The sequence below is a fragment of the Podarcis liolepis genome, assembly GCF_965112155.1.
Source record: "Podarcis liolepis genome assembly, chromosome: 10".
In the NCBI taxonomy this organism is placed as follows: Eukaryota; Metazoa; Chordata; class Lepidosauria; order Squamata; family Lacertidae; genus Podarcis; species Podarcis liolepis.
The window spans coordinates 70,128,159-70,150,235 of record NC_139562.1 but is presented as its reverse complement, the minus strand read 5'-3'; the positions used below and the strand labels follow the sequence as shown (position 1 = coordinate 70,150,235).

The 22,077-nt window shown below is 40.3% G+C and overlaps 1 protein-coding gene across 19 annotated transcripts in view; it reads left to right on the top strand.

Annotated features, from left to right (window-relative positions):
• The window catches only part of MAGI2 (membrane associated guanylate kinase, WW and PDZ domain containing 2), a 615,277-nt gene that overhangs the window by 49,898 nt on the left and 543,302 nt on the right, over positions 1 to 22,077 (top strand). For 8 of the 19 annotated variants that reach the window (XM_083463919.1, XM_083463931.1, XM_083463930.1 and 5 more), the window contains exon 2: positions 4,436 to 4,489. The exons of the other annotated variants lie outside the window; for them this stretch is intronic. In XM_083463919.1, coding sequence (XP_083320045.1) covers positions 4,436 to 4,489 — 54 coding nt within the window. The remainder of the gene's footprint in view (positions 1 to 4,435; positions 4,490 to 22,077) is intronic. 19 annotated transcript variants of the gene reach the window in all.

Genomic DNA, 22,077 nt, shown 5'->3' with positions numbered 1-22,077 from the left:
GTACTGTATCTGAAAAAGCTTGATCATTGCAACTCTTATGAGGGAGGGATATCTGGAATCATTTTACATTTGGAGTGGTACTATTTTGTTAAATTGCTTTGAGTTTTTATTACAGTCAAGCGACATACAAATTTTTTGAAAGCAAAATAAAAAAATGTTTTCAATATATTTGGGTTTTTTAATGTATGATTTGCTTAAGGTTTTTTATTTTAAAATATACAGGCCACCCTTGATTCCTCTTACTTTCTAGCCATTAACTGAATTTTATTGGCATGCCAATAACTGTGCTTGTTATATTTTGTCCTACCTACTTTTATGCCAGAAATTCTGTTAGAGCAATTTCCTTATTATCCAAATGCATAGATTTTATAGTGTTTTGCAGCAGAGATGCCTCATTTCGTTCTTTGTCTTCTGCTTAATAGGAAAATGTGATTAATTAGGGTAGGTGTTGTTCCATCAGGAAAAGACTATCATAATCTTCCCAGTGTGAAATTGCTTATGAGTACTGTTCTGTTATTCACTTTTACCTTTAGAAATACTTAGGCTATACTTAATGAAATGCAATAATTTATTTTGCCTGTTCAGGAAACCTGACATGAGAAGGGCACAAAATTATTCTGTAAAACATTCCTGCCATCATAACTTTGGACTGAGCTTCACAGTAAATACTTCTAAAAGCCTTTGTGCTGAAGGTGTCAAAGGAATACATGATTTAGTTGGCTTGTGGGAAATCTATCGTAAGTGTGGCTGCGGAAATAGCATTGTCATTAAAAATGATTTCTTTGTGAATAAAGCTCATTAGCAGAATAATGGTTTCATACTTTTAACCAGCATTTTGCTTTTCTGGTTTGGATCCAGCTGTGTCCCAGTATGAGTGGGTGTGGGGGTACTGTTATCATTCAAGCAGGGAGGTCAACAGTTTCTCTCTCTAGCTGCTGCTTTCTACACCAGCGGTTGCCAAAGTAGGCGGCACTTCCCTCCGGGGAACGGTGATGGGGGCACTAAGAGACAAGGGGGAGGCATGGGGTGCCTATCGGACTGTGAAAAGCTGGTATCAAGTTCATCAGTTTGTTGAATTAATTAAACTAAAAAGTTTTAACTGGACATTTAATAAATATTCAATTACCGTATTTTTCGCCCCATAGGACGCACCGGCCCATAGGATGCACCTAGTTTTTTTGGGGGGGGAATAAAGGGGAAAAAAATTATTCCCCCCCCCCCAGGTGCGCTGCGCTAAGCCTGAAGCTTGGGGCGTGCTGAGCTCCGCGCCCCAAGCTTCTGGGTGCAGGCAAGCTCTCCGCTAGCCCTGGGAGAGCTGGGTCTCCCACGGCTAGCGGATGTCTTCCTGAAGCCTGGAGAGCGAGAGGGGTCGGTGCTCACCAACCCCCCTCACTCTCCAGGCTTCAGCGAAAGCCTGCATTTGCCCCATAGGAAGCACACACATTTCCCCTTCATTTTTGGAGGAGAAAAAGTGTGTCTTATAGGGCAAAAAATACGGTAGTTGTTATTGTTTTAAATTTTACCGTGTGGTTATCTTCCTTCGTGGGTTGTGCCAACTGCTATTTGGAATAATGCTTTTTATATGGTAGGGTAGTGGGTACTGGGAATTAGTTTATGGAACTAAGGGGCTGTTGCCTGAAAAGGTTTGGGAACCACTGCTCTACACCATAAAAAAGACTTTCCTAGGAAGCCCTTCAAGGGGTGCAGGGGCTTCAGCAGAGGGAGAGATGAAATTTTTTTGTCCTTTGAGTAGTTTTGTAGTTGCTATCGATAGGCTCCAACTAATTGGGATTGCATTTGATAGGGTTGCCATGTGTCCCAAATTTCCTGGACATACCCAGAATACTGCAGTCAGAAGCAATGTCTGGGCAGAAATTGGCAAAATGTCCAGGAAAATCCGGATGTACGGCAACCCGTGTCAGCAGTGCTGTTTTTGCCAATTTCCCTTAAAAATAGCTCAAAAATAGTTCTTTTTCTCAACAACTTTGGGCAAAACTAAAAAAAACTCAGCAACTTTGGCCAGAAGATGAAATATGGCAACCCTGGCACGTGAAAACTGATTTTATCCTTGACTGCTATGGAATGTCTCCATTAACACATTGTGCTCTTATTTGTTTAAAAGATTTCACTGTGCTGGTGCCAAAGAACAAGTAACACAAATCAGGGGTGTAGGAAAGGGGGGTGGAGTGGGGTGGGGGGCAAACCGCCCCAGGTGCCATCATGGAGGGTGGGTGGCAAATTATCAGGGAACAATTACTGCCCTACTAGGGTGGTTCATAAAAAAACTTATTTTTTTAATGCCTGCTCCAGAGATCTTATCTTAGTACACTAGGGATTATATAGCTATATATGAGATATCAGTTAATATCTTGACCCACCTCTATGAAAATAGCTGTTTACTTGGCCATTTTCCTATGTCATGAAGCCTGAAATTTCAATTCAGTGGACCTGGGTCAAGATATTAACTGATATAAAATATACAAAAATATAAAATAAATTATTGAAATTCATCATAAAAAGTTAAAAACAGGCACTTAAAAGCATTCGGAATATGACTAAAATCAACAGTAGTTAAAATGAGGTAAAACACATATAAATTGTATATGTCTAGATAGGCTTGCCTAAACAAAAATGTTATAAATGTTCAACATTTTAAGTATTTGAAGGTTCGGTATATGGACTTCGTAGTATTATTTTGAGTGTAGTATTTATTTATTAATGTGGTTTGTCATTTTACACATATATTGACATATACCAGTGAAAACTCATGAACCAGAAGTGGTAAGGAAATTCTCTGGACCTAGAATACACTAATTAGACAGAGTATTTTTTAGTATATGTGCTGCCGAAGCGAGCACTAGACAGAGTATTTTTAAAACAGTTGAAAATAAAAGTCATACAACAGCAGTTTCACTTGTCCCATTGTCATACAGTACTTGGCCTTGCAGAATTCTGAAGCACTAAAATCTCCTGATACAACCTCTTTGAGCAGAGATAAGTGTAAGATACAAAATGAGTTTACCCACGACAAACAGCAATGCCTTTAATCACACCATGTTCACCTCTCTAAAACAGCTGTTGTCTCTCAAAATGCACCAAGTTTTCTCTTCATCTGTAGAGGATTGGTCTGTTTGCCCTCAGGCTGTGTTCCATGTTGCATCATACAATTCAGACCTTGGCATTTCTCAAAGCCATAATTTTATGTGCTTCAATTACAGTCTTTTGGATAAAATGCTATGGGCTTGAGTCAGCCTAAGGTTAAGTCCCAATGGTGCTGAAATCTGTTCCATTCAAATAGGAGGGGCTAAGAATTTCTTAATTTTGATTGAAATAAAAAAATTCCTTCCAGTAGCACCTTAAAGACCAACTAAGTTAGTTCTTGGTATGAGCTTTCGTGTGCATGCACACTTGATTGGAGAGTCTACTTATTTAGGTAGTTACACATATGTAATTGTGTGTTATTGCCTGTACTGCAGCAATTCGGCTACTGTTATTTAATTCTTTGGACTCAGTTATTTCTTACCCTCCCTTTACCGTAAGGTTCCAAGGCAGGCTATAGCAATTTAAAAATACAATGCAGTTTAAAGTAAGTTTCAGTCACAATAATAGGGTGGGTCCCACAAATATAGATCTCGGGTGCCAAAGGTGGCAGAAGAATGCTACAGCAGCTTAATTTCCAACTCCTTGCTTCTTTGTGATGAGGAATTGTCATGAAATGGCAGAGGACTTTTAAAAAATGTTGTTCTGCATGTTTGTTAATGGAAGGAAAACAGAGGCAATATTCCTTTAAACATTTTAGGGGCGATGGAATTAAATGGTCTCACCATATATAACTTACCAAATGAACAGCAGTTTCAGAACATCTCCAAGTACAGATCCCTGCTGATTTTCCAAGCTGTATCTTTCCAAAGTGCTGGTAAAATTTTCTTTTAACTCCCTAATCTTGAATTGCATGGACAATCTTTAAATAAATGGAGAAAACCTCAAAACTGTCAGTCTCAAGTATAGGCCCAAACAATTAAGCCAAATATCTTTTAGGTTTTCATAATGGTTGTGCATATTTTAAAAATGTTTCTTTTTCCCTACCATAGAAGTTATTTTTTACTACAGTTTACAGATTCCATAGCTTAACCATTGTGCAATGCTTTCATAGGCTATATTTAATTTAGGCGGGTGGTGGTATAATTTGGCACATACACTGTTGGTATCTGCTGTTAATGTATTTGAGTTAAGTTGGGTTGAACCTTTCCCTACTCTGAGTTGAACTCTGATTGGGGATCTACACAATTGGTTCCAAATTTATTGCTTGGCGGTGATTGTGATTCCACATTATAGGCTGTTGGGTCTCAGTATCTCATGTGGGCCCTTAGGTATGGGCTTGTGGACTCACTCCAGTCCTTCCAATATTCTTCCAGTCTTGTCTGTATTTTTCCAGGTGGAAAGCCCAGGATAGCAGCATTCTTCCAGCCCTGGGGAGTCCTGAGCAGTGGTAAGGCCCTGTGGCATAGCTCTGTCTCTGATTATACTTTGTTGAATGTTACATAAACACAATACAGGATGTGGAGGGAGAATGGCCATCCCTGAGAAGTGAATGGAAGTTTTCTTAGTATGCAAGGGGAAATGATCTGGTGCTGTAGACTTCCGGTGTGGACAAGGAGAAAATAAGCTATCCATTGGCGCAGCAGCAAAGCTCTGATGCACACATTCTCCTCTGGTTTCCCAGAACTCCCTGGTCTGCTCACTCTTTTGATACACAACATACAGTGTGTGGTGAAGCTGAATTCTGCAATCCGTTTGTGTGTCTTTTCATTTGCAAGTATCTAAATGACCATTCAACTTGTCCTTTATGTTTTCGGCTTGTGTTTTTCAAATAGCAGCCCTCTTCCATACTACTCCATGGCAAACCACCTTTGAAACTAGAGACTTTTAACAGCAGTTTGTGATACAGAACAGGGCCACGCCCAACCCTTTAGGGCAGGGGCCGGCAACCTAAGGCCCTTGGGCCAGAAGCAGCCCACAGAGGCCATTTAACCGGTCCACAAGCCGTCCCCGAACTGAGCCACCCGCTCGGCGAATCCCCACGCGCTGCGCTAAACTGGCACAGTGTGGTGTGGGGACTCTCTTCCATGGCTCTGGAAATCGCTTCTGTGCATGTCCAGGCACTAGTGGAGGAAGATGAGTGTGGTGGGAGTGCACCGCCCCCAGCAGCGTGATCCTGGTGGGGTTCCATCGTGGCTGCCCCTCCCGCCCGCACTGGCCGCCCCGCCCTGCAGGTGGTGCTCCCTGCTCCCAGAACGCATGCCCTGCCCCTGTGGGCGGCGCACCCCGCCCCCACCTGCTGTCCGCCTCCCCCGGTGCCAGAGCATGAAGCAACGCCACTGTGCCCAGACGCCAGAAATCGTGTCTGCCCATGTTCACAGCACCGGAAATCGCTTGTGCGCATGCCCAGATGCCGAAAATCGCTTCTGTGCAGGCGCGATTTTTGGCATCTGGGCATGCGCAGAAGTGATTTCCGGTGTCACGCTGCGCCGGCCTGGCCCACGGAGGATCTCCGCAGGAGTGATCCGGCCCATGCCTGGTAAGCCTTGCTGACCCCTGCTTTAGTGTGCCCAAGGTAGCTCCCAACCACATATGAGAAAACCCTAAATAACCACATTTCTTTAGAGGGTGGGAGAGCAAGTTCACAGCCTAATTGGAATAAATCTGTCATGTCAGAATCAAGGGACAAGCAGAGCTACTGCATGAGTGGTAAAATGTTTTTTTCTATTCCTCTAAACAGTAATGATGCCTGCCACATGAATAATATTAAGTAGCTTTAAGATGACTGGTCTTGCTATGTAGTGCTTAGCTTCAAAGCAAATACTTTCCCCCATCTGTTTATTTTCAATATATTACCACAAACTGCAGTTTTGATCTTAAAACCACATATTCAAAGTAGCACAAATGTACTAAATGTTAGCACATGACACATCTAACGCATATGGCTAATGTAGTAACACCTTCTAAGCTTTCTAATTTTAATCTAGGTTGTTCTGAGATAACTAATCTCTAATAGCAATTTTGCACAACCAAACAATCACATGAAAGGTCCAGTTATTTGAGCTGCCTCTTACACTGGCTTTTGCAGCTAGATAATTGGATCTCTGCCATGAGCATCTACTTTGTACAGCTTTAGTTTTGTTTTAAACGTATCTGCTGGATTTTCTTTTCTGATTTTCTTTTACCCTGCTTTGAGACAATTGTACAAAAGGCAATTAATAAAACAATGTTGACGATAATATATAGCAGCAAAACCTTGTGAGCTAAACCATACTGATAATGTTCATGCCTTGCATGTTCAAGACCTCAAGATTAATCAGTTAAAACAGGTGGAGGACTAATGGGCTGCACCCGGCAGCTGCCAGCAGTGTCCTAAAATCAGGTGCCCTTTCTCCCTTTGGTGTGGGAGCATTGCCAGAAGGTCTTAATGTATTGAAGTGGGAAGGAGGGCTCAGTGAGGAAGAAAAGAAACACTTAAGATTATTCCCTGAGGAACAAGAAGACACAGTGTTTGCTCTCCTTGTTTGCTCATCCCCAAAACAACCCCTCTATGTCTGCTCTACAGAGACACACAGAGTGCTGTGTGCCAGCATCTGTGGTGAATGTGTCTGCTGTATGTTTGGGTTTGCATGTGGTTCATATGTGGTCAATGCGTGTGTGTGTGCAGTAGCTGAGCCTATCAATGGCATTCAGACCTCAGTGGGGCAGCTGACTGCAAATGCATCCCTTGGACCAAAAGGTTTTAGCTAACCACTGACTTAAACCAGGGGTCAGCAAACTTTTTCAGCAGGGGGCCGGTCCAATGTCCCTCAGACCTTGGTGGGGCCGGGCTATATTTCTGTGTCCCACAAATAACCCAGAGATGCATTTTAAATAAAAGGGCACATTCTACTCATGTAAAAACACGCTGATTCCCGGACTGTCCATGGGCTGGATTTAGAAAGCAATTGGGCCGGATCCGACCCCCGGGCCTTAGTTTACCTACCCATGACTTAAATGATCTTAAAGAACAGAGATATGGAATGTATCCCATATCCTTGGGAACTGCTGCCAGCTGGGGCTGGAAGGACAACTGGCCTGATTCTGCAGAAGGCAGTTCCTTGCATGTCTCTCCAGCCCTCCACCATGCTGCAGATTCTGTTGTGGCAAACTAGTCACACAGTAACAGATACAGGGAAGCCCAATTCTCAATACACACACACACACACACACACACACACACACACACACACACACACACATCATATCCCTGGTGGGTATGATCTCCATGGCAGAGTGAAGAGAGAAACCTCCCCTTACGATGTGGCTTTGCAGTAAGAGTCAGGTTTCCCTGCTCCTGTAATTAGCTGCATTAAAGATACATAGTTGCTTGCATTGTACTTAAATTACAGTGTTACTTGGCCCTGATAACAGATGTGCCAGGGTCGCTATGCAAAACCTGCAACTTGAATGCAGTTGGGGATTAGTACCTGCTGGTAGACAAGTAGGGCTGTTGCAGACACAGCCTAACTCTGTCTGCTTAGTTAAAATAATTTGGACGTCTTTTGACATTTTGCTTTCATAAGTAATCTAATATCAGTGCAATCTGATTCCCACAACTGCACACAAGATAAACGTATTGTGGCAGTAGCATATCTCCCCTCTCCCCCTTCTAACGATAGTACACTGTATCCCTGAAGTATTTGTTGTCTCCAGAAGTATGTTACTAGATGTGTATTTTTTCTTCTTTATATGTTTGCATTCAGTGGCTAAGCTGGAAGGCATAACTGGACATCTGTTGTAATAGCATTCTGTTGTGCCTCTAGAGTATTGAGCCACAAATGTTGACTAACTTCAACTAAACAAGAAGAGGCAAGATGCTGGTATGTTAAGCTCTGGGGTATGCATCTTTTTCTCAGTATTTTGGATAGCAAAAGATGAAATGTCTTTGACCATAAAAGTATTGAAGTACAAAACAGTAAGCAACTCACTGGATTTTTTTTTTTTAAATGACAAAATACAGATATTGTAAACATAAGGTTTTGATATGGTGATGAAAATGTGAACCACTTGTTCAAAACTCACCTGTTTTATGAACACATTTGCAATGTTAGCCATTGGAAGGCCCATTGAAATCAATGGTTTCATTTTCTGTTGAGGAAAAAGCTGCTCAAGTTTAAAGCATAGTGTGCTGTGGGACGCTGCTTTTTCAGGCGGTTTTCATTACATTTCATTACAAAAAACAAAATGTGTGTCTGTTTGTGTGCATGTGTGAGATATACAAATATATTCTTGCATAGCTTGTTTTATAAGAATTTTGAATTTTTAGAGTAACAAATCACTGTTATTTGGATAACTGTTATTTGGATAACACTGTTATTTGGATAACAGGCAGATACATTGTATAACCTGGGTGCTGCTTCTTGCCTCTCAACCTCCCAACTTTTTGAAAAATGAAATGTGTGGACTTTTAATGTTGGTGAAATGCAGCGTGTGCACATTTAGCATGTGTTTCTGATTCCCAAAGAAATTCTCTCTCTCTCTCTGTGTGTGTGTGTGTGTGTGTGTGTGTGTGTATTACAGCAGTGTAATTCTCAGGTTACAGAACAAAATCAGATAGATCAGGGATTATGTATGTGTGCCCTAATGCAGATGTCACGCTTTGTAATCTTCTCCTGTGAAATCCCTCATGCTTTAATTTGGTACAGTATTACTCCACTGATTTTGATACTTTCAAAACACAGAAAGAAGTGTATCAGTAACTTTGAGATTATTATTTAACTTACTTAACTGAGCATTTAGGTGTTTTCTCATATGTCTTATAAACATACTTCATTGTTTCCATTTTTAAGCCGATTATTGAGCTAGTTCCAGAATGTGTATACCGCAATATGCTACAGAATAAACAGCCGTAGTTTTCATGCTGGGATTCTCTTTCTCAAGAGAAATTAATACTGCCAGGGTGGTGTTGATTTTGTTGCTCTGCCAGTCTGTAGCTTTGGTTTTGAAGGATATTGGGCCAATCTCTGCATGGCTTCAAAAATTCCCAGTTCTAATAGTTTTCAACCTCCCAGGCTTGGTAAACATGCTTGTTTTGGATGAAGAAACACACACTTTATCTTGTCAAGCAATGGAATGTGTTTTGGTTTTGACAATGGCAATATTCACAGATCACCTACCAGAAAATATGGTTTCTAGTATATAAATGTGTGCTGTTTATAAACCTACATTAGTTGTGATTTAACTGGAGCTGTTCTTGAATGGTGTGTGCGACTATTACAAGGTCACTCTCTGGCTTCTTTTGTTCCCTCAGAAAATGGTTACTCGGGGAAGTTACTGGCCAGCTCTTTTACGCAGCTTCTCTTGCTGAAATCAGTTTTTTCAGTCTTTGCAGTGTCTCAGGGCTTATGATACTGTATTAAGTACTAAAAAGAACAAATGTTTATAACAACATATAAAAAATATGCAATTACAAAGACAATAAAAGTAGTCAAAAACAACGAAAATATCAAACTATTCCACATAAATCATAAGATCTAAAGTAAAGATAGAAAACCCTGTATTTTTTGCTCTATAAGAATCACTTTTTCTTTCCTAAAAAGTAAGGGGAAATGTGTGTGCGTCTTATGGAGCGAATGCAGGCTGCACAGCTATCCCTGAAGCCAGAACAGCAAGAGGGATTGCTGCTTTCACTGCACAGCGATCCCTCTTGCTATTCTGGCTTCTGAGATTCAGAATATTTTTTTTTCTTGTTTCCCTCCTCCAAAAGCTAAGTGCATCTTGTGGTCTGGTGCGTCTTATAGAGCGAAAAATACAGTAAATATCAATAACAGCAACAACCCCTCCACACACACAAAAACCCCTTAAACATTATACTACTGGCCAAGAATTTACTCAGAAGCCTAAGCTTTTGTAGGTTGAAAGCAGTCAGGGCCCAGCCCTCTCATGCCAAGTGGAAAAGGGCCTGCAAGGCAGAAGCAGGTCTTCCTGAACTCACAGCCAAGATCCTATGTCACACCCTGACCCTGTTTAGAAGCATTACCTACAGAGAGGATACCAATATTTCATGAGCCATTTCTGTTATAACAGCTTCATTTAAATTAGCATACAATAACTGTTTGGCTTATGAAACAAGAGGCGTCAATGAACCTAAAGTAGACTTTGATTTAAGGTACAGAAGTAGAACATGATTCCTAATGGCACAGAAATAATAGCAAAAATATTCCTAAATAAATTCAACATGCAGAAGCTATTTTTGCATGCTAAATGGGGTGTGTGGGGAGCAGGATATTACAGGCAGTCCTGCTTTCCTTCCCAGGTGTTGTCTGCATAGAAACTACACACAAATGCCACTTTCTCCCCAGCACTGAAAAGCAGGATTATGATTCAGAACCCAGGACCCTATGCAAATATTTGGGTCCACATGCAGTTTCTATGTGGATGGTTAACTGAACATGTAGAGAGAGGAACAGAGATTACACATTTTGTCTTTCTCTCCACATTCAGTGTAACATTTGAAAAATGTATTAGTCTGCATCTTAATTAGATATTAGTTGGGTAAACATCTTTAAATTCCAGGTTGTGTGGTACTTACAAGAAGAAATAATTTTGTGGCTCTTTCTATCCATGGGAGTATATATGTGTATGTTTTGGCACTTTAACAGATAATGGATCATTTTTAAGGGAAAGAAAAATAGGAAGCAAGGGTTGATATGGATGGAGCCAAAATGTTACTACAAGTGATTGATTTGTCATTTAGTTCCCAGGAGCTTGAATAAGGAGGCTGTTGAAGCAGACAGTGTTGGAATATTTGCTAGATCCAGATGAGGTTATCTTAAACAAACCACAGTCAGTAATTCAAGAACAAACCATGGCTTAACATCATGGGCTACATATACACTGCACTTTTAAAGGACATTGTTTCCCTCAAAGAATTCTGTGCACTGTAGTTTACTTCCTCACAGTTACAATTTCCAGCAACACTTACCAGACAAAAATGTCCATAACTTTTTGAGGGGGGAAATGTGCTTTGAATGTGCTTTAAAAGTATAGTGTGTATACAGCCGTAGTTTGTTTAGAGTGAAACAAACCAAGGTCCTTGGTTCAGATTTAAAGCTAAGTCAGGGGTCATGATTTGTTGCTCTCGCTTGTGCTAGGGAGGGGCGAAGCGGGAACCACTAACTATGCTTTACCATGATGAGTGAACACAGCCATTTAATGGCCTTCTGCTTTCTCAAGGGCTTTGTCATGTGTTCATTGCCTGAAGCGGTACATGATGGTTTCTGGCTAGCTATCTTTAAGTCTGGTTTATATGACTGGTAAGCATGAGATTGAAGAAGTTGAAGCTTTTCTCTTTTTTCCTTGGGCCCACTGGCAGATGATAAAAATATACAAATTCAGAATCTTCTCGTAATAACAGAAGCTGACTAGAGTTCCTTTCAAAACATCCCTGGAGTGAGACTTTAAAAAAACTACCATATGCATTGAAGTAGGCATTTTTTTATATATATAGCTGTACAACTTACAAGATAAAAGTGTAAACTGTTAAGTAATGGTTGTTTGGTACAAAGATGTTAAAACAGTATTCTTTTCAAGTGTGGATCTTCCTGTATGTATTATGCAAACTTGATAACCTAGAGTATTCCACAGTGGCTGATGAATTTGTGTATACTCAGTAGGAAGCTGTTAAAATATTCTTGCAGTGTTTTTGATCTAAAGAAAAATTTATGTCAGCAGTGAAATGGTGGGAAAATATGTCTTGTACCTATCTCAGCCAACTGCATTTCAATTAACTCTCTCTTTGGAGCCATGGATCAAATTTTGCTGTACATCTTTTATGTTTGCTTTATTTACCAATGCCCTCTTATTTAAACATATCAGTGATAGACTGTGAGCACCACTAGCCTCAAACCAAACATATTCAGTGACAGAAATAAGAGCAACAGGTATAACCCATTTGTGTCTAATTCCTCCTACGTGTAAAGTCCAGCATATACATTAAAAAGTGTGCTTTAAGGAGAATATGAAGAAGAGCTGCGGAAGGGACATAGAAGATTTAAGGGCCTCGGATATAAGGTTGCCAGGTTAATGTGCTAGATCGATGGGATAAAAAGGACTGACAAAACCTGGGACCAGGAGGAAGGGACGCTGGATGAAGATTGAATTGTTTTTATTTCTTTTTTTACTATCAGGATTGTTTTATAAAATTGATGAATGTTAGAAAAATGTTGGAACGAAATTATTTGGCTCTAATAAAAAAGTTTAAAGAATTAGGTAAGAATATTATGGTTGTGAGAAGTCGGTAAAAATAAGATTTAAGTTTTAAGTTTTTAAGGTTCTCTATAAGATAAGATGAGAATAGATTAAGGTAACGTAATGACAGAATACTATGAAATATGGAAAGGATTTGCTGCATAATTATTAATCAGGATACAAAAAAAGGGAGGAGGAGGAGGTCAAAGAAAGAAGGTAATGAGAGTTGAGGATTTGAGAATGAGGGATGTATTTTTGTTTGTTTGCGGTGTATTTTTGTTTTTTTATTTTTTATTGTTTGAGGTGGTTTCTTTTTTCTTTGTTTTTTCTATTTTCTTTTTCTGGTTTGTTTTTTCTTTGTAATTTCAAAAATTTTCAATAAATATCATATTAAAAAAAACCAAAAGTGTGCTTTAAGTAGTTTTGAACGCATATTTGTTGCAAGTAATGCGCTGAAAGAGCAGTTTTCCGCTGAAAAATAAGCCTTCTTTTAAAAATCTGTTGGAGTTTTTTCTTACATAGTTCTTATTCATTTTCATCTTTATCTGTGTAACAGGCTTGCATTGAGGCATATCTTGGTTTACATTAGAGCATATGACATGCAACAATTACCTAAAATTGAGATTAAACAATCTGTTTTTATTGTACCTTATCCAAAACATTTTCCCTATTCTCCAAAAAGTGGTTGTTCTGTTCCAAGGAGCTGCTCTGCATGCAAAAAGGGGGGAAACCCCAAAAGCAGCAGTAGTCCTGTTGGCCAAGGCCAAGCCACACCCATCCTCCCAGCCCAGGCACCAGTGCACAAGCTCATTGGCTAGTGCAAAGCTAACACTTGCCACGCTGAGTCCCTGAGTGGTCCGTGGAGCTCCCCTTCCATTTTTTCCTGGGTGAGGATTGTTAAGCCCTGTTTGTCTCTAGAGAAGTCTGTACAAGAGATGTATCCGCATTTGGTGGACCTAGGCTCCAGATGATGAATGATGAACGTAGAAAGTTTCCTACATTGAGGAAGTAGCTGGTTAAGAAAATTCAAGTGTTTTTGATAACTCCAAGTGAGTTATCCAGTTGAAACCTTAGATATGGTAGCTTCCCTCCCCTTTTCTGTTGCTGAAGATATGTTTTGAATTTAGATATGAACCACTTTTGCTCCTTGAGGAGTAAAGGCTGTTTCATCATTGACAACTGGCTATCGCCAGCAAAATCTAGTCATTGCTATTAAGTAAATGCAAGTTCAGTGAAGTAATTAAAGATTAAAGCAGAAAGCCTTTATTGTGGCATTAAATCAATCTATAGTTCTGAAAAGCATTATCCCAAGCACCCAAGTAATTAAAAGGCAGTTAAATGAAACACATGCTGATAAATTAAGTGGTTTTCACAAGCTGATTTTTGTAATGATGTCTTATTAAAATGCCCATAAAATATCCTATATCAAATTCTAGTCCTGTTTTTTTAAAATGTTCCATTTAGATGTGGAAAAAGAAGCGAATCTTTTTTTTAATATAAAGGTTCTACAGGATAAACTTGATATATACATGCTAGGATTATGTTTGAATTTGCCAGAGTGTAACAGCTAACCTGTTTCATTTGTAGATTAATCAACAAAACTTCATTGATGAATTGATAGGACCTATATAAACCAATGGAGTGGACAGTTAAGGATGCATTAGTTGATTGTTTTGAATACAGTTAAGTTGTGGAGCAGCAGGTGGGGAAAGACACAAAGTCCCTTTTATCAAGGCTACAAAAAATTGGGCACTGTAATGTTGGAAAAATGAAACATGCCATGATTTGGGACAAATTTGTATGCGACGTAGCACATATCTAGCTCCAGAAGGAAAAAATTAAGTCACAGCCAGCTTTAAATAAGTTTTTGTAGGCTTTGAGACTTCATCCTATCCATTATAAACTGCAACAGTTATTGTTTATAAGTATCTCAGGTAGGGTTGGGAAGGAGTACTGTCTGAAATTGTATGATTCCTAGGCAGGAATACTAGGCAGCTTCCTATGTTTTATCAAGGCACACTGGCAATGAACAATTTCCTCGCCTGTGTAGGATACAACTGACCCTCCTCAATAAATAAAAGGAACCAACAAATAATGTCACTTAGTGATGTGAGGTGAGAATATTCTCCAGAGAATAGTCTAGAGAATGAGAATATTCTCAAGAATATTCTCTGCTAGAAAATTCCCCGGAGAATATTCTCCGTAAATTCTGTAAATTCTAATGTAAGAAGCAGTTTTACAACCCACATTTAAAAAAATCTAGTAAATAATAAGTCAAGCTGTGATATTGCCAGTGTAAGTAATGAATAATGATGTTTTTGATCCCGTTACATTACTGGGCATTGTGTCATTCACCATTGGCAGTTCTGAAATGTGAGCTACAGAAAACATATTATTATTATTATTATTATTATTATTATTATTATTATTATTATTGAATGTTATTCATTTAATTTGATGAACCTTTGAATTTGTATGTATTTCAACTATATGTAATAGCCTTTTTTCTATTTTGGTGTGACCTTAGTCTTAGCAATTCTATACCCTTGACCATACAGTGTGATTTTTTTATATATATACAGAAAGTAGCTTTAATGTTTTATACACTTCAAGTACTTAGGCCTATACAGTGGTGCCCCGCAAGACGAATGCCTCGCAAGACGGAAAACTCGCTAGACGAAAGGGTTTTCCGTTTTTGAGCTGCTTCGCAAGACGATTTTTCCTATGGGCTTGCTTTGCAAGATGAAAACGTCTTGCGAGTGTTCCAATTTTTTCCGCTTTCCCCCCCTTTTTCTAAGCCGCTAAGCCGCTAATAGCCTTTTAGCCGCTAATCCGCTAAGCCTTTAATAGCCGCTAAGCCTTTAATAGCCGCTAAACCGCTAATAGTGCTAATCCGCTAATCCGCTAATAGGGTTGCTTCGCAAGACGAAAAAACCACTAGACGAAGAGACTTGCGGAACGGATTAATTTCGTCTTGCGAGGCACCACTGTACAATTATGTGTAACAGCATGTGAGGTGGCCTTGATTTAAACAGTTGATGTTTCTATATTTTTATTTAGTGCCAGTAACTGGTTTTTGCAGTGCCATTCAGTGGCACAAGGTGCCATTTACCAGAGCCTGACATACTGAAATATAATGTTAATGGCTTCTTTTCTATATGTATGCATATAGTTTTGTTTATTATTTGTTTTAGTCACCAAAACAGTTATTAAGTGTTAGAGCTATTAGACACACAAGATAGCCTATTACTGAATTTACTTGTATCAAAGCTTAACATGCCAATTGTATTTTTTGAGTGATTAGTTTGGTGTAAAAAAAACCAAAGAATGTGAATTCACTGCATTGCCCCATTGAATAAAAGTATCTATACAGTTTTTGGTTGCCATCTGAACAAGTTTACCCGTGAATAAACATGTATATTAACTAATTATATCATTTTCAATGCATTAAAATGAATATTCTCCTATTTTAAATAAAAATTCTCTAATATTCTCATTAATTGAGAATATTCTCCAAAAGATTATTCTTGAGAATTTAACATCACTATATACCCTACACTATTGCTTAGGCCAGTGTTTCCCAACCGGTGTTCCGCGGCACACTAGTGTGCCGCCGGACGTTGCCTAGTGTGCCATGGGAGGGAGGCGGGCGAGTCGGGCTAATCCTCCGGCCCCGCTCCCCCGGGGAACGTGCCCCGTCATCCGCTTCTGCCTTGACCCCTTTTACAGGAATTCCCCAAACTGCATCAGCATCTGCCGCTTGCCCAGCAGCCCCGGCGCTGCCTTGCGCCCGGCGCCCCTGCCATCCTCGGCGCAGGGAGCGAGGGGCGCGCAGGCAGGCACTGCCCGGCGGAGCGACGGCTCCTTCCGAGCGGCTGGCAGTGTCTGGGCATGACTGGCCTCCCGCCTGGTCCCGCGGCGGCTGCAGACGCGGCCGAAGCAGCACAGGGAAGGAGACGCCCGGCCGCCCAGCCCAGCCCCGCACGCTCCCACTCTCTCTCGGCGGCCGGGGAGCGGGGCCAAAGCGGGCCCCCACCTGAGTGGCGGCTGCGTGAGCCAATAGGCGAGCTGGGGCAGAGGGGGAGGCGGGGCTCCGGAGAACAAAGGAGGGAGGGGGCACCCGGGAGAAGGGGGCGGGGCGGGAGGAGCGGGGAGCGCGGCGCTGCGCCCGGGACGCCCCAGTTCCGCCGGGTTAGAAGCCGGCGGCCTACCTCTGCTGGCCGTGGAAGGCAGCCGGGTCTGGGTCGCGCCCTGAGAGTGGCGGGGTCCGCGCACAGCCTGCCCTCCAGGCTGGGAAGTGGCTCCTAGGCTCCGCCTGAAGCCACGCAGAGCCCGCAAGGCGCCCTCGGCGCAACTTGGCCGGGGCAAAAGGCGAAGCTCTGGAGGGAAAGGCGGCCGGATTCCCCTCCTCGGCGGGTCCGGTGGTCTCCCGCCTCCTCTGAGGAAGGGTCTCTTCTTCAGCTTTTCTGATCCTTCGTGGCCCCGTTGGGAGAAGCCGAAATAAATAATGGCCGTGCCATTAAAGTTCTCTCTTTTATAAAAGGGATCCTAATAGAATCGTAGAGTTGGAAGGGATCCCCAGGGCTATCCAGTACTGTACAACCCCTGCAGTGCAGGAATCTCAGCCATAGCATCCATGGCAGACAGACATCCCACCTCTGCTTAAAAACCTCCAAGAAGGGAAAAACCTCCCGAGGGAGACCATTCCCCTGTTGAACAGCCCTTACCAGCAGAAAGTTCTTTCCCATGTTTAGTCAAAATCTTTATTGTAACGTGAATCCACTGGTTCGAGTCCTACCTTCTCTACCTTCTATGCTGTTACTATTTTTTTATTTTTTTTTTACATAAGTAAAAAGTGACCTTTCCCCATCTGGCATGGTGGTGTGCCTCGAGATTTTTTTCATGAAACAAGTGTGCCTTTGCCCAAAAAAGGTTGGGAAACACTGGCTTAGGCCACTGTTAATAAGAGTGATAAAGTAGCAGAAACATCAACATAGATATTGACATGCATGAATTGATCATAAATAAATTAAAATGGCAAATAATAGTACTGTGCCAAACTTTTCCATTAAAAGCTATCTATTAAAAATACAAAATGTTAACACAATAAAATGCAGTGGTCACACATATTGCAAAGTGTGTCAACAGTACTGTATTCTGACATAAAGTCCTGAGTTAATCTTCAAAATTTGGTATTAAAAATGTAGTTGCGTAAACTGGTATGCTCACTGATGACTGCAGAGTTTGGTACTCAACTTGCTTTTAGTCTGGTATGGATTTTAAAGTCTGCATTTCATGCACAGTTCAAAATTTCCCATGGTTGAAGACTCAAGGGTTTATTGGCTCAGAGTGAATTACTCCCATTTTGAATTCCAAAAGCCATATTAGGGTAATAACATTGTTGGGCAAAACAAAATTTCACACAAAGAACAGGCTGTTACGCAGGTCTGTCTCTATCTTTAATTTATAGATTGATCACGAGGAAAGATGTGACTTTATTCTTTGAGGGAATGTTCCTCCTCCCAACTTCTAAGTAAAGCAATCCAATTTGACTTCTGTTGCCTAGCAAACAACCTACAATTAATTTCCATCTTTATTAATATAATAATTAGTGTGTCTCTCTATTCTTGTTTTCCACTCTAAAGGAACCTGTGTAATTCACCTAGGAATGCTTCTTGTCCCCAATTGGCCTTGGTGCAGCCTGCTCCCTTCTAAAGACTGCATGCTGAAGCAGATTTCAAGGCTTCAGTATCAGCCAGTTCTTCCCTGCCCCCTCATTGCTCCATTTACCACCTGCCTGATGAATAGTTCTGGAGAACTCTGCAGCTTGCACATTGTTTTGTGGTATTTGGGTTGGTCTAGTAATTATAATTATGGATTTTGGAATTTTTCTAATGAGCCAATATGGCTATGTTTACTTTTTGTGCGACTTGGAATGTCAAACGGGCCCCCAGACCATGAAGTCTTAAATATCTAAAATGCTGCATTGCCATAGTAACACCCCTATGCAAGGCATACAAACATTAATAAAATGCATAAAATAGATATAAAGGTCAAGCATAAGCCAGTTCATTCTGTATAACAATGCAGCAATTACAAGGTCTTCATATTCTTGCTAAAGATGATAAAATCCCATTGCTATTAGGCATGTAAATAGATTAATAACTTCCATCCTATGAAACGCCCCAAACAGATGGCATGTTTCTTTTCTAAACTTTTTAAAAAAAACAACAAATAGTTGTGCGTTTGGTTAATACATTCTCATATCATTTCAACATGAGCTCCCTTGTAGTCTTAATAGGCCTTTGGTTTCATCTTTTATTTCAGTATTTAGCCTGCTCTCAGGCAGGTAGCAGTTCAAGAAGTACTATCGTGAGCCATGCTGTTTTGTTATGCAAAGTGGAAAAATCTACAAGGCATGCTTAAGTAGTATGTGGACCGAGAACTCCCAGAAGTAAAAGCTGAATTTCGAAGGTGCAGAGGAACCAGAGACCAAACTGGAAACATGCGCTGGATTATGGAGAAAGCTAGAGAGTTCCAGAAAAACATCTACTTCTGCTTCATTGACTATGCAAAAGCATTTGACTGTTGACCACAGCAAACTATGGCAAGTTCTTAAAGAAATGGGAGTGCCTGATCACCTCATCTGTCTCCAGAATTCTCCATGTGGGACAAGAAGCTACAGTTAGAACTGGGTATGGAATAACTGATCAGTTCAAAATTGGGAAAGGCATACGACAAGGCTGTATATTGTCTCCCTGCTTATTTAACTTATATGCAGAATTCATCAAGCGAAAGCCTGGACTGGATGAATCCCAAAATGGAATTAAGATTGCTGGAAGAAATATCAACAACCTCAGATATGCAGATGACACAACCTTGATGGCAGAAAGTGAGGAGGAATTAAAGAACCTTTTAATGAGGGTGAAAGAGGAGAGCACAAAATATGGTCTGAAGCTCAACATCAAAAAAGCTAAGATCAAGGACACTGGTCCCATCACCTCCTGGCAAATAGAAGGGGAAGAAATGGAGGCAGTAAGAGATTTTACTTTCTTGGGTACCATGATCACTGCAGATGGTGACAGCAGCCACAAAATTAAAAGACACCTGCTTCTTGGGAGAAAAACAATGACAAACCTAGACAGCATCTTAAAAAGCAGAGACATCACTTTGCCGACAAAGGTCCATATAGTAAAAGCTATGGTTTTCCCAGTGGTGATGTATGGAAGTGAGAGCTGGACCATAAGGAGGGCTGATGGCCAAATAATTGATGCTTTTGAATTATGGTGCTGGAGGAGACTCTTGAGAGTCCCATGGACTACAAGAAGATCAAACATATCCATTCTTAAGGAAATCAGCCCTGAGTGCTCACTGGAAGGACAGATCCTGAAGCTGAGGCTCCAATACTTTGGCCACCTCATGAGAAGAGAAGACTCCCTGGAAAAGACCCTGATGTTGGGAAAGATGGAGGGCACAAGGAGAAGGGGACAACAGAGGACGAGATGGCGGGACAGTGTTCTCGAAGCTACCAGCATGAGTTTGACCAAACTGTGGGAGGCAGTGGAAGACAGAAGTGCCTGGCGTGCTCTGGTCATGAAGAGTCAGACACGACTAAACAACAACAAAGCTGTACATGGTTCAGACAGTGACAGAAGACAATGGGGACAGTTAGCTGTATCAAGCATTTGAATTGTATGGATGGAGCTTGGCATAAATAGAAAGCTGAAATAATCCATTTGGATTTGGCTGGAAAGCTGGTTTAGGATTTGGAGGTTGTACTGTCATTACTGTGGTTCTAGTACTGTTGGTGTGCTTCTTTCTATACCTCCATAACAACAGCTCAGTTGTAAGTAAACAAATTATTGCTATATGCAGAACTTTAAAGGAGACTGACTAATGCTATAGAAGCAGCCTTAATTTTCTTCTCTCTCATAAAAGGACTCAAGTAATAGGCTGAATTCATAACCCCCATTATAGGTGATACAGAACTTGGAACCTAAACCTTCCTCTCACCTTTATTGATGTACAGTATAGCAAAAACGTTTAAACTGTGCTTATGTTATTATATTACTGGTCCGGCATAAGGGAAAATAGTTGACGTGAACCTCTAGGCAATCTTTGAAGATTAATATACTTGACTTTTGCCTAATCCGGTGAGGATGCTATATATTTGTTAAAACTGATTGTCAAATGTGGAGTGTTAGCTGTATTATTGTTTAGTTTTACAATGGATATTTGAGAACATTCCACTTTCTAGGAGGTTGTTAAGATCCTTTGTTAAAAGACAGCTGAAGTATTTGGATAAATTTTTTAACTCTATCTCACCTTGGCAGATACAGCTGTATAATATTTGTAAATCGTGGTTAGTTCCATTCTCTTCCTCATCATTCCATTTCTTTGTGGGCTCCTAAAATCTCAAAGCTGTTGTGACCTTTTAAAACAAATTTAGATCATGTTAACTTTTGCATGTGCCCATGTTCTGAAAACAGACAATATTAACCTTTCCCCCTGCAATGTTTTTGCTTGCTTAGATAAACAGACTGTTTGGATTGCATTCTGTGGTAGAACGGAAGGTCATTTTGTGTGAGAGGGAATATTGTGGCATTTCTTTAAAGAGTTCAGGAAGTAATCAATTGTTTGGCTATTAAGAAAGGAAATCAATTTCTGTAGTTAAACATTTCAGATCAAATTCTGCCCCTTCATCCATTGTGTAGGACCAGAGAAGTGAGTGAGCGATAGCCCCTTACAGGGCAGATTCTTGACCCATAAGTGATACCTTGCTAAATAATTTATTTCACTTTCTATTATAAGTAGCTACTTTTTAACAATGGATAGCAGTACTGTGCCTGTATTTGTAAACTATGAACACACTGTGTAGTATATGAAATTCTGTTTTATAAATAAAAGTTGTCTAATTTATCTCCATCTAACTAAAAAGGAAATTCTAGGTGATTTTTCTGTTATTCATCAAATCATAACGAGTTAGGGGTTTACAGGTGCTCACACACACTGCTGTGTTTACATTTATATAAGAATGTGGTCATCCCCTTAATACTTTTTGAAATTGTAGCTCTTTCACAAAGTTATATTTGTGTGTATAATAAGATTCTTGCTTAATGTAATGGTGTGATTTAATTATTAGTACTGCAAAATATATTTTGCAAACATGTCAATTCATCATAAATTAAAACAATCTCACAGTAATAGCATTTACATAGAAGTGTATTTATATTTTACAAGGCAAGGTGCTCATGTAATTCATAAAAATGAGTCTACTGTAATATCAGGTAGTGTCACTTAATCAGTGTACATTTTGACAAAATTTTATTTAATGTATTCTATATCTAACAGATACCTTTATGAGAGTTATCAGCACAAGCCAAACACTGCTTACATGCTGTGAAACTCCCTGAGATCTATGGATTAAGGGTGGTATACAAATTTAATAAATAATAATAATAAATATAAATATATTATAAATATTTTACAAACATACATAATTAAAGACAAATGAAACATAGAAATATGCAATAAATTAAATACATAGCAGCACTGGTACACACACACACACACACACACACACACACACACGACTTTAGGAGACTGCAGTTCACGTGACACTGGGCAACTGTGTTGTATATCTGCCACAATCTCTGCTACAGGAGCTGACATGGTTTGGAAGCGTGACATGCACCACTGCCTGGAAAAATGATTTTTAAAGTGGCATGGTCAACCTGCAACAACGGAATACATTGCAAATTTTGTAGCTAAGCAGGGATTTAAACCTAAGTCTCCTTGACTTAAGCC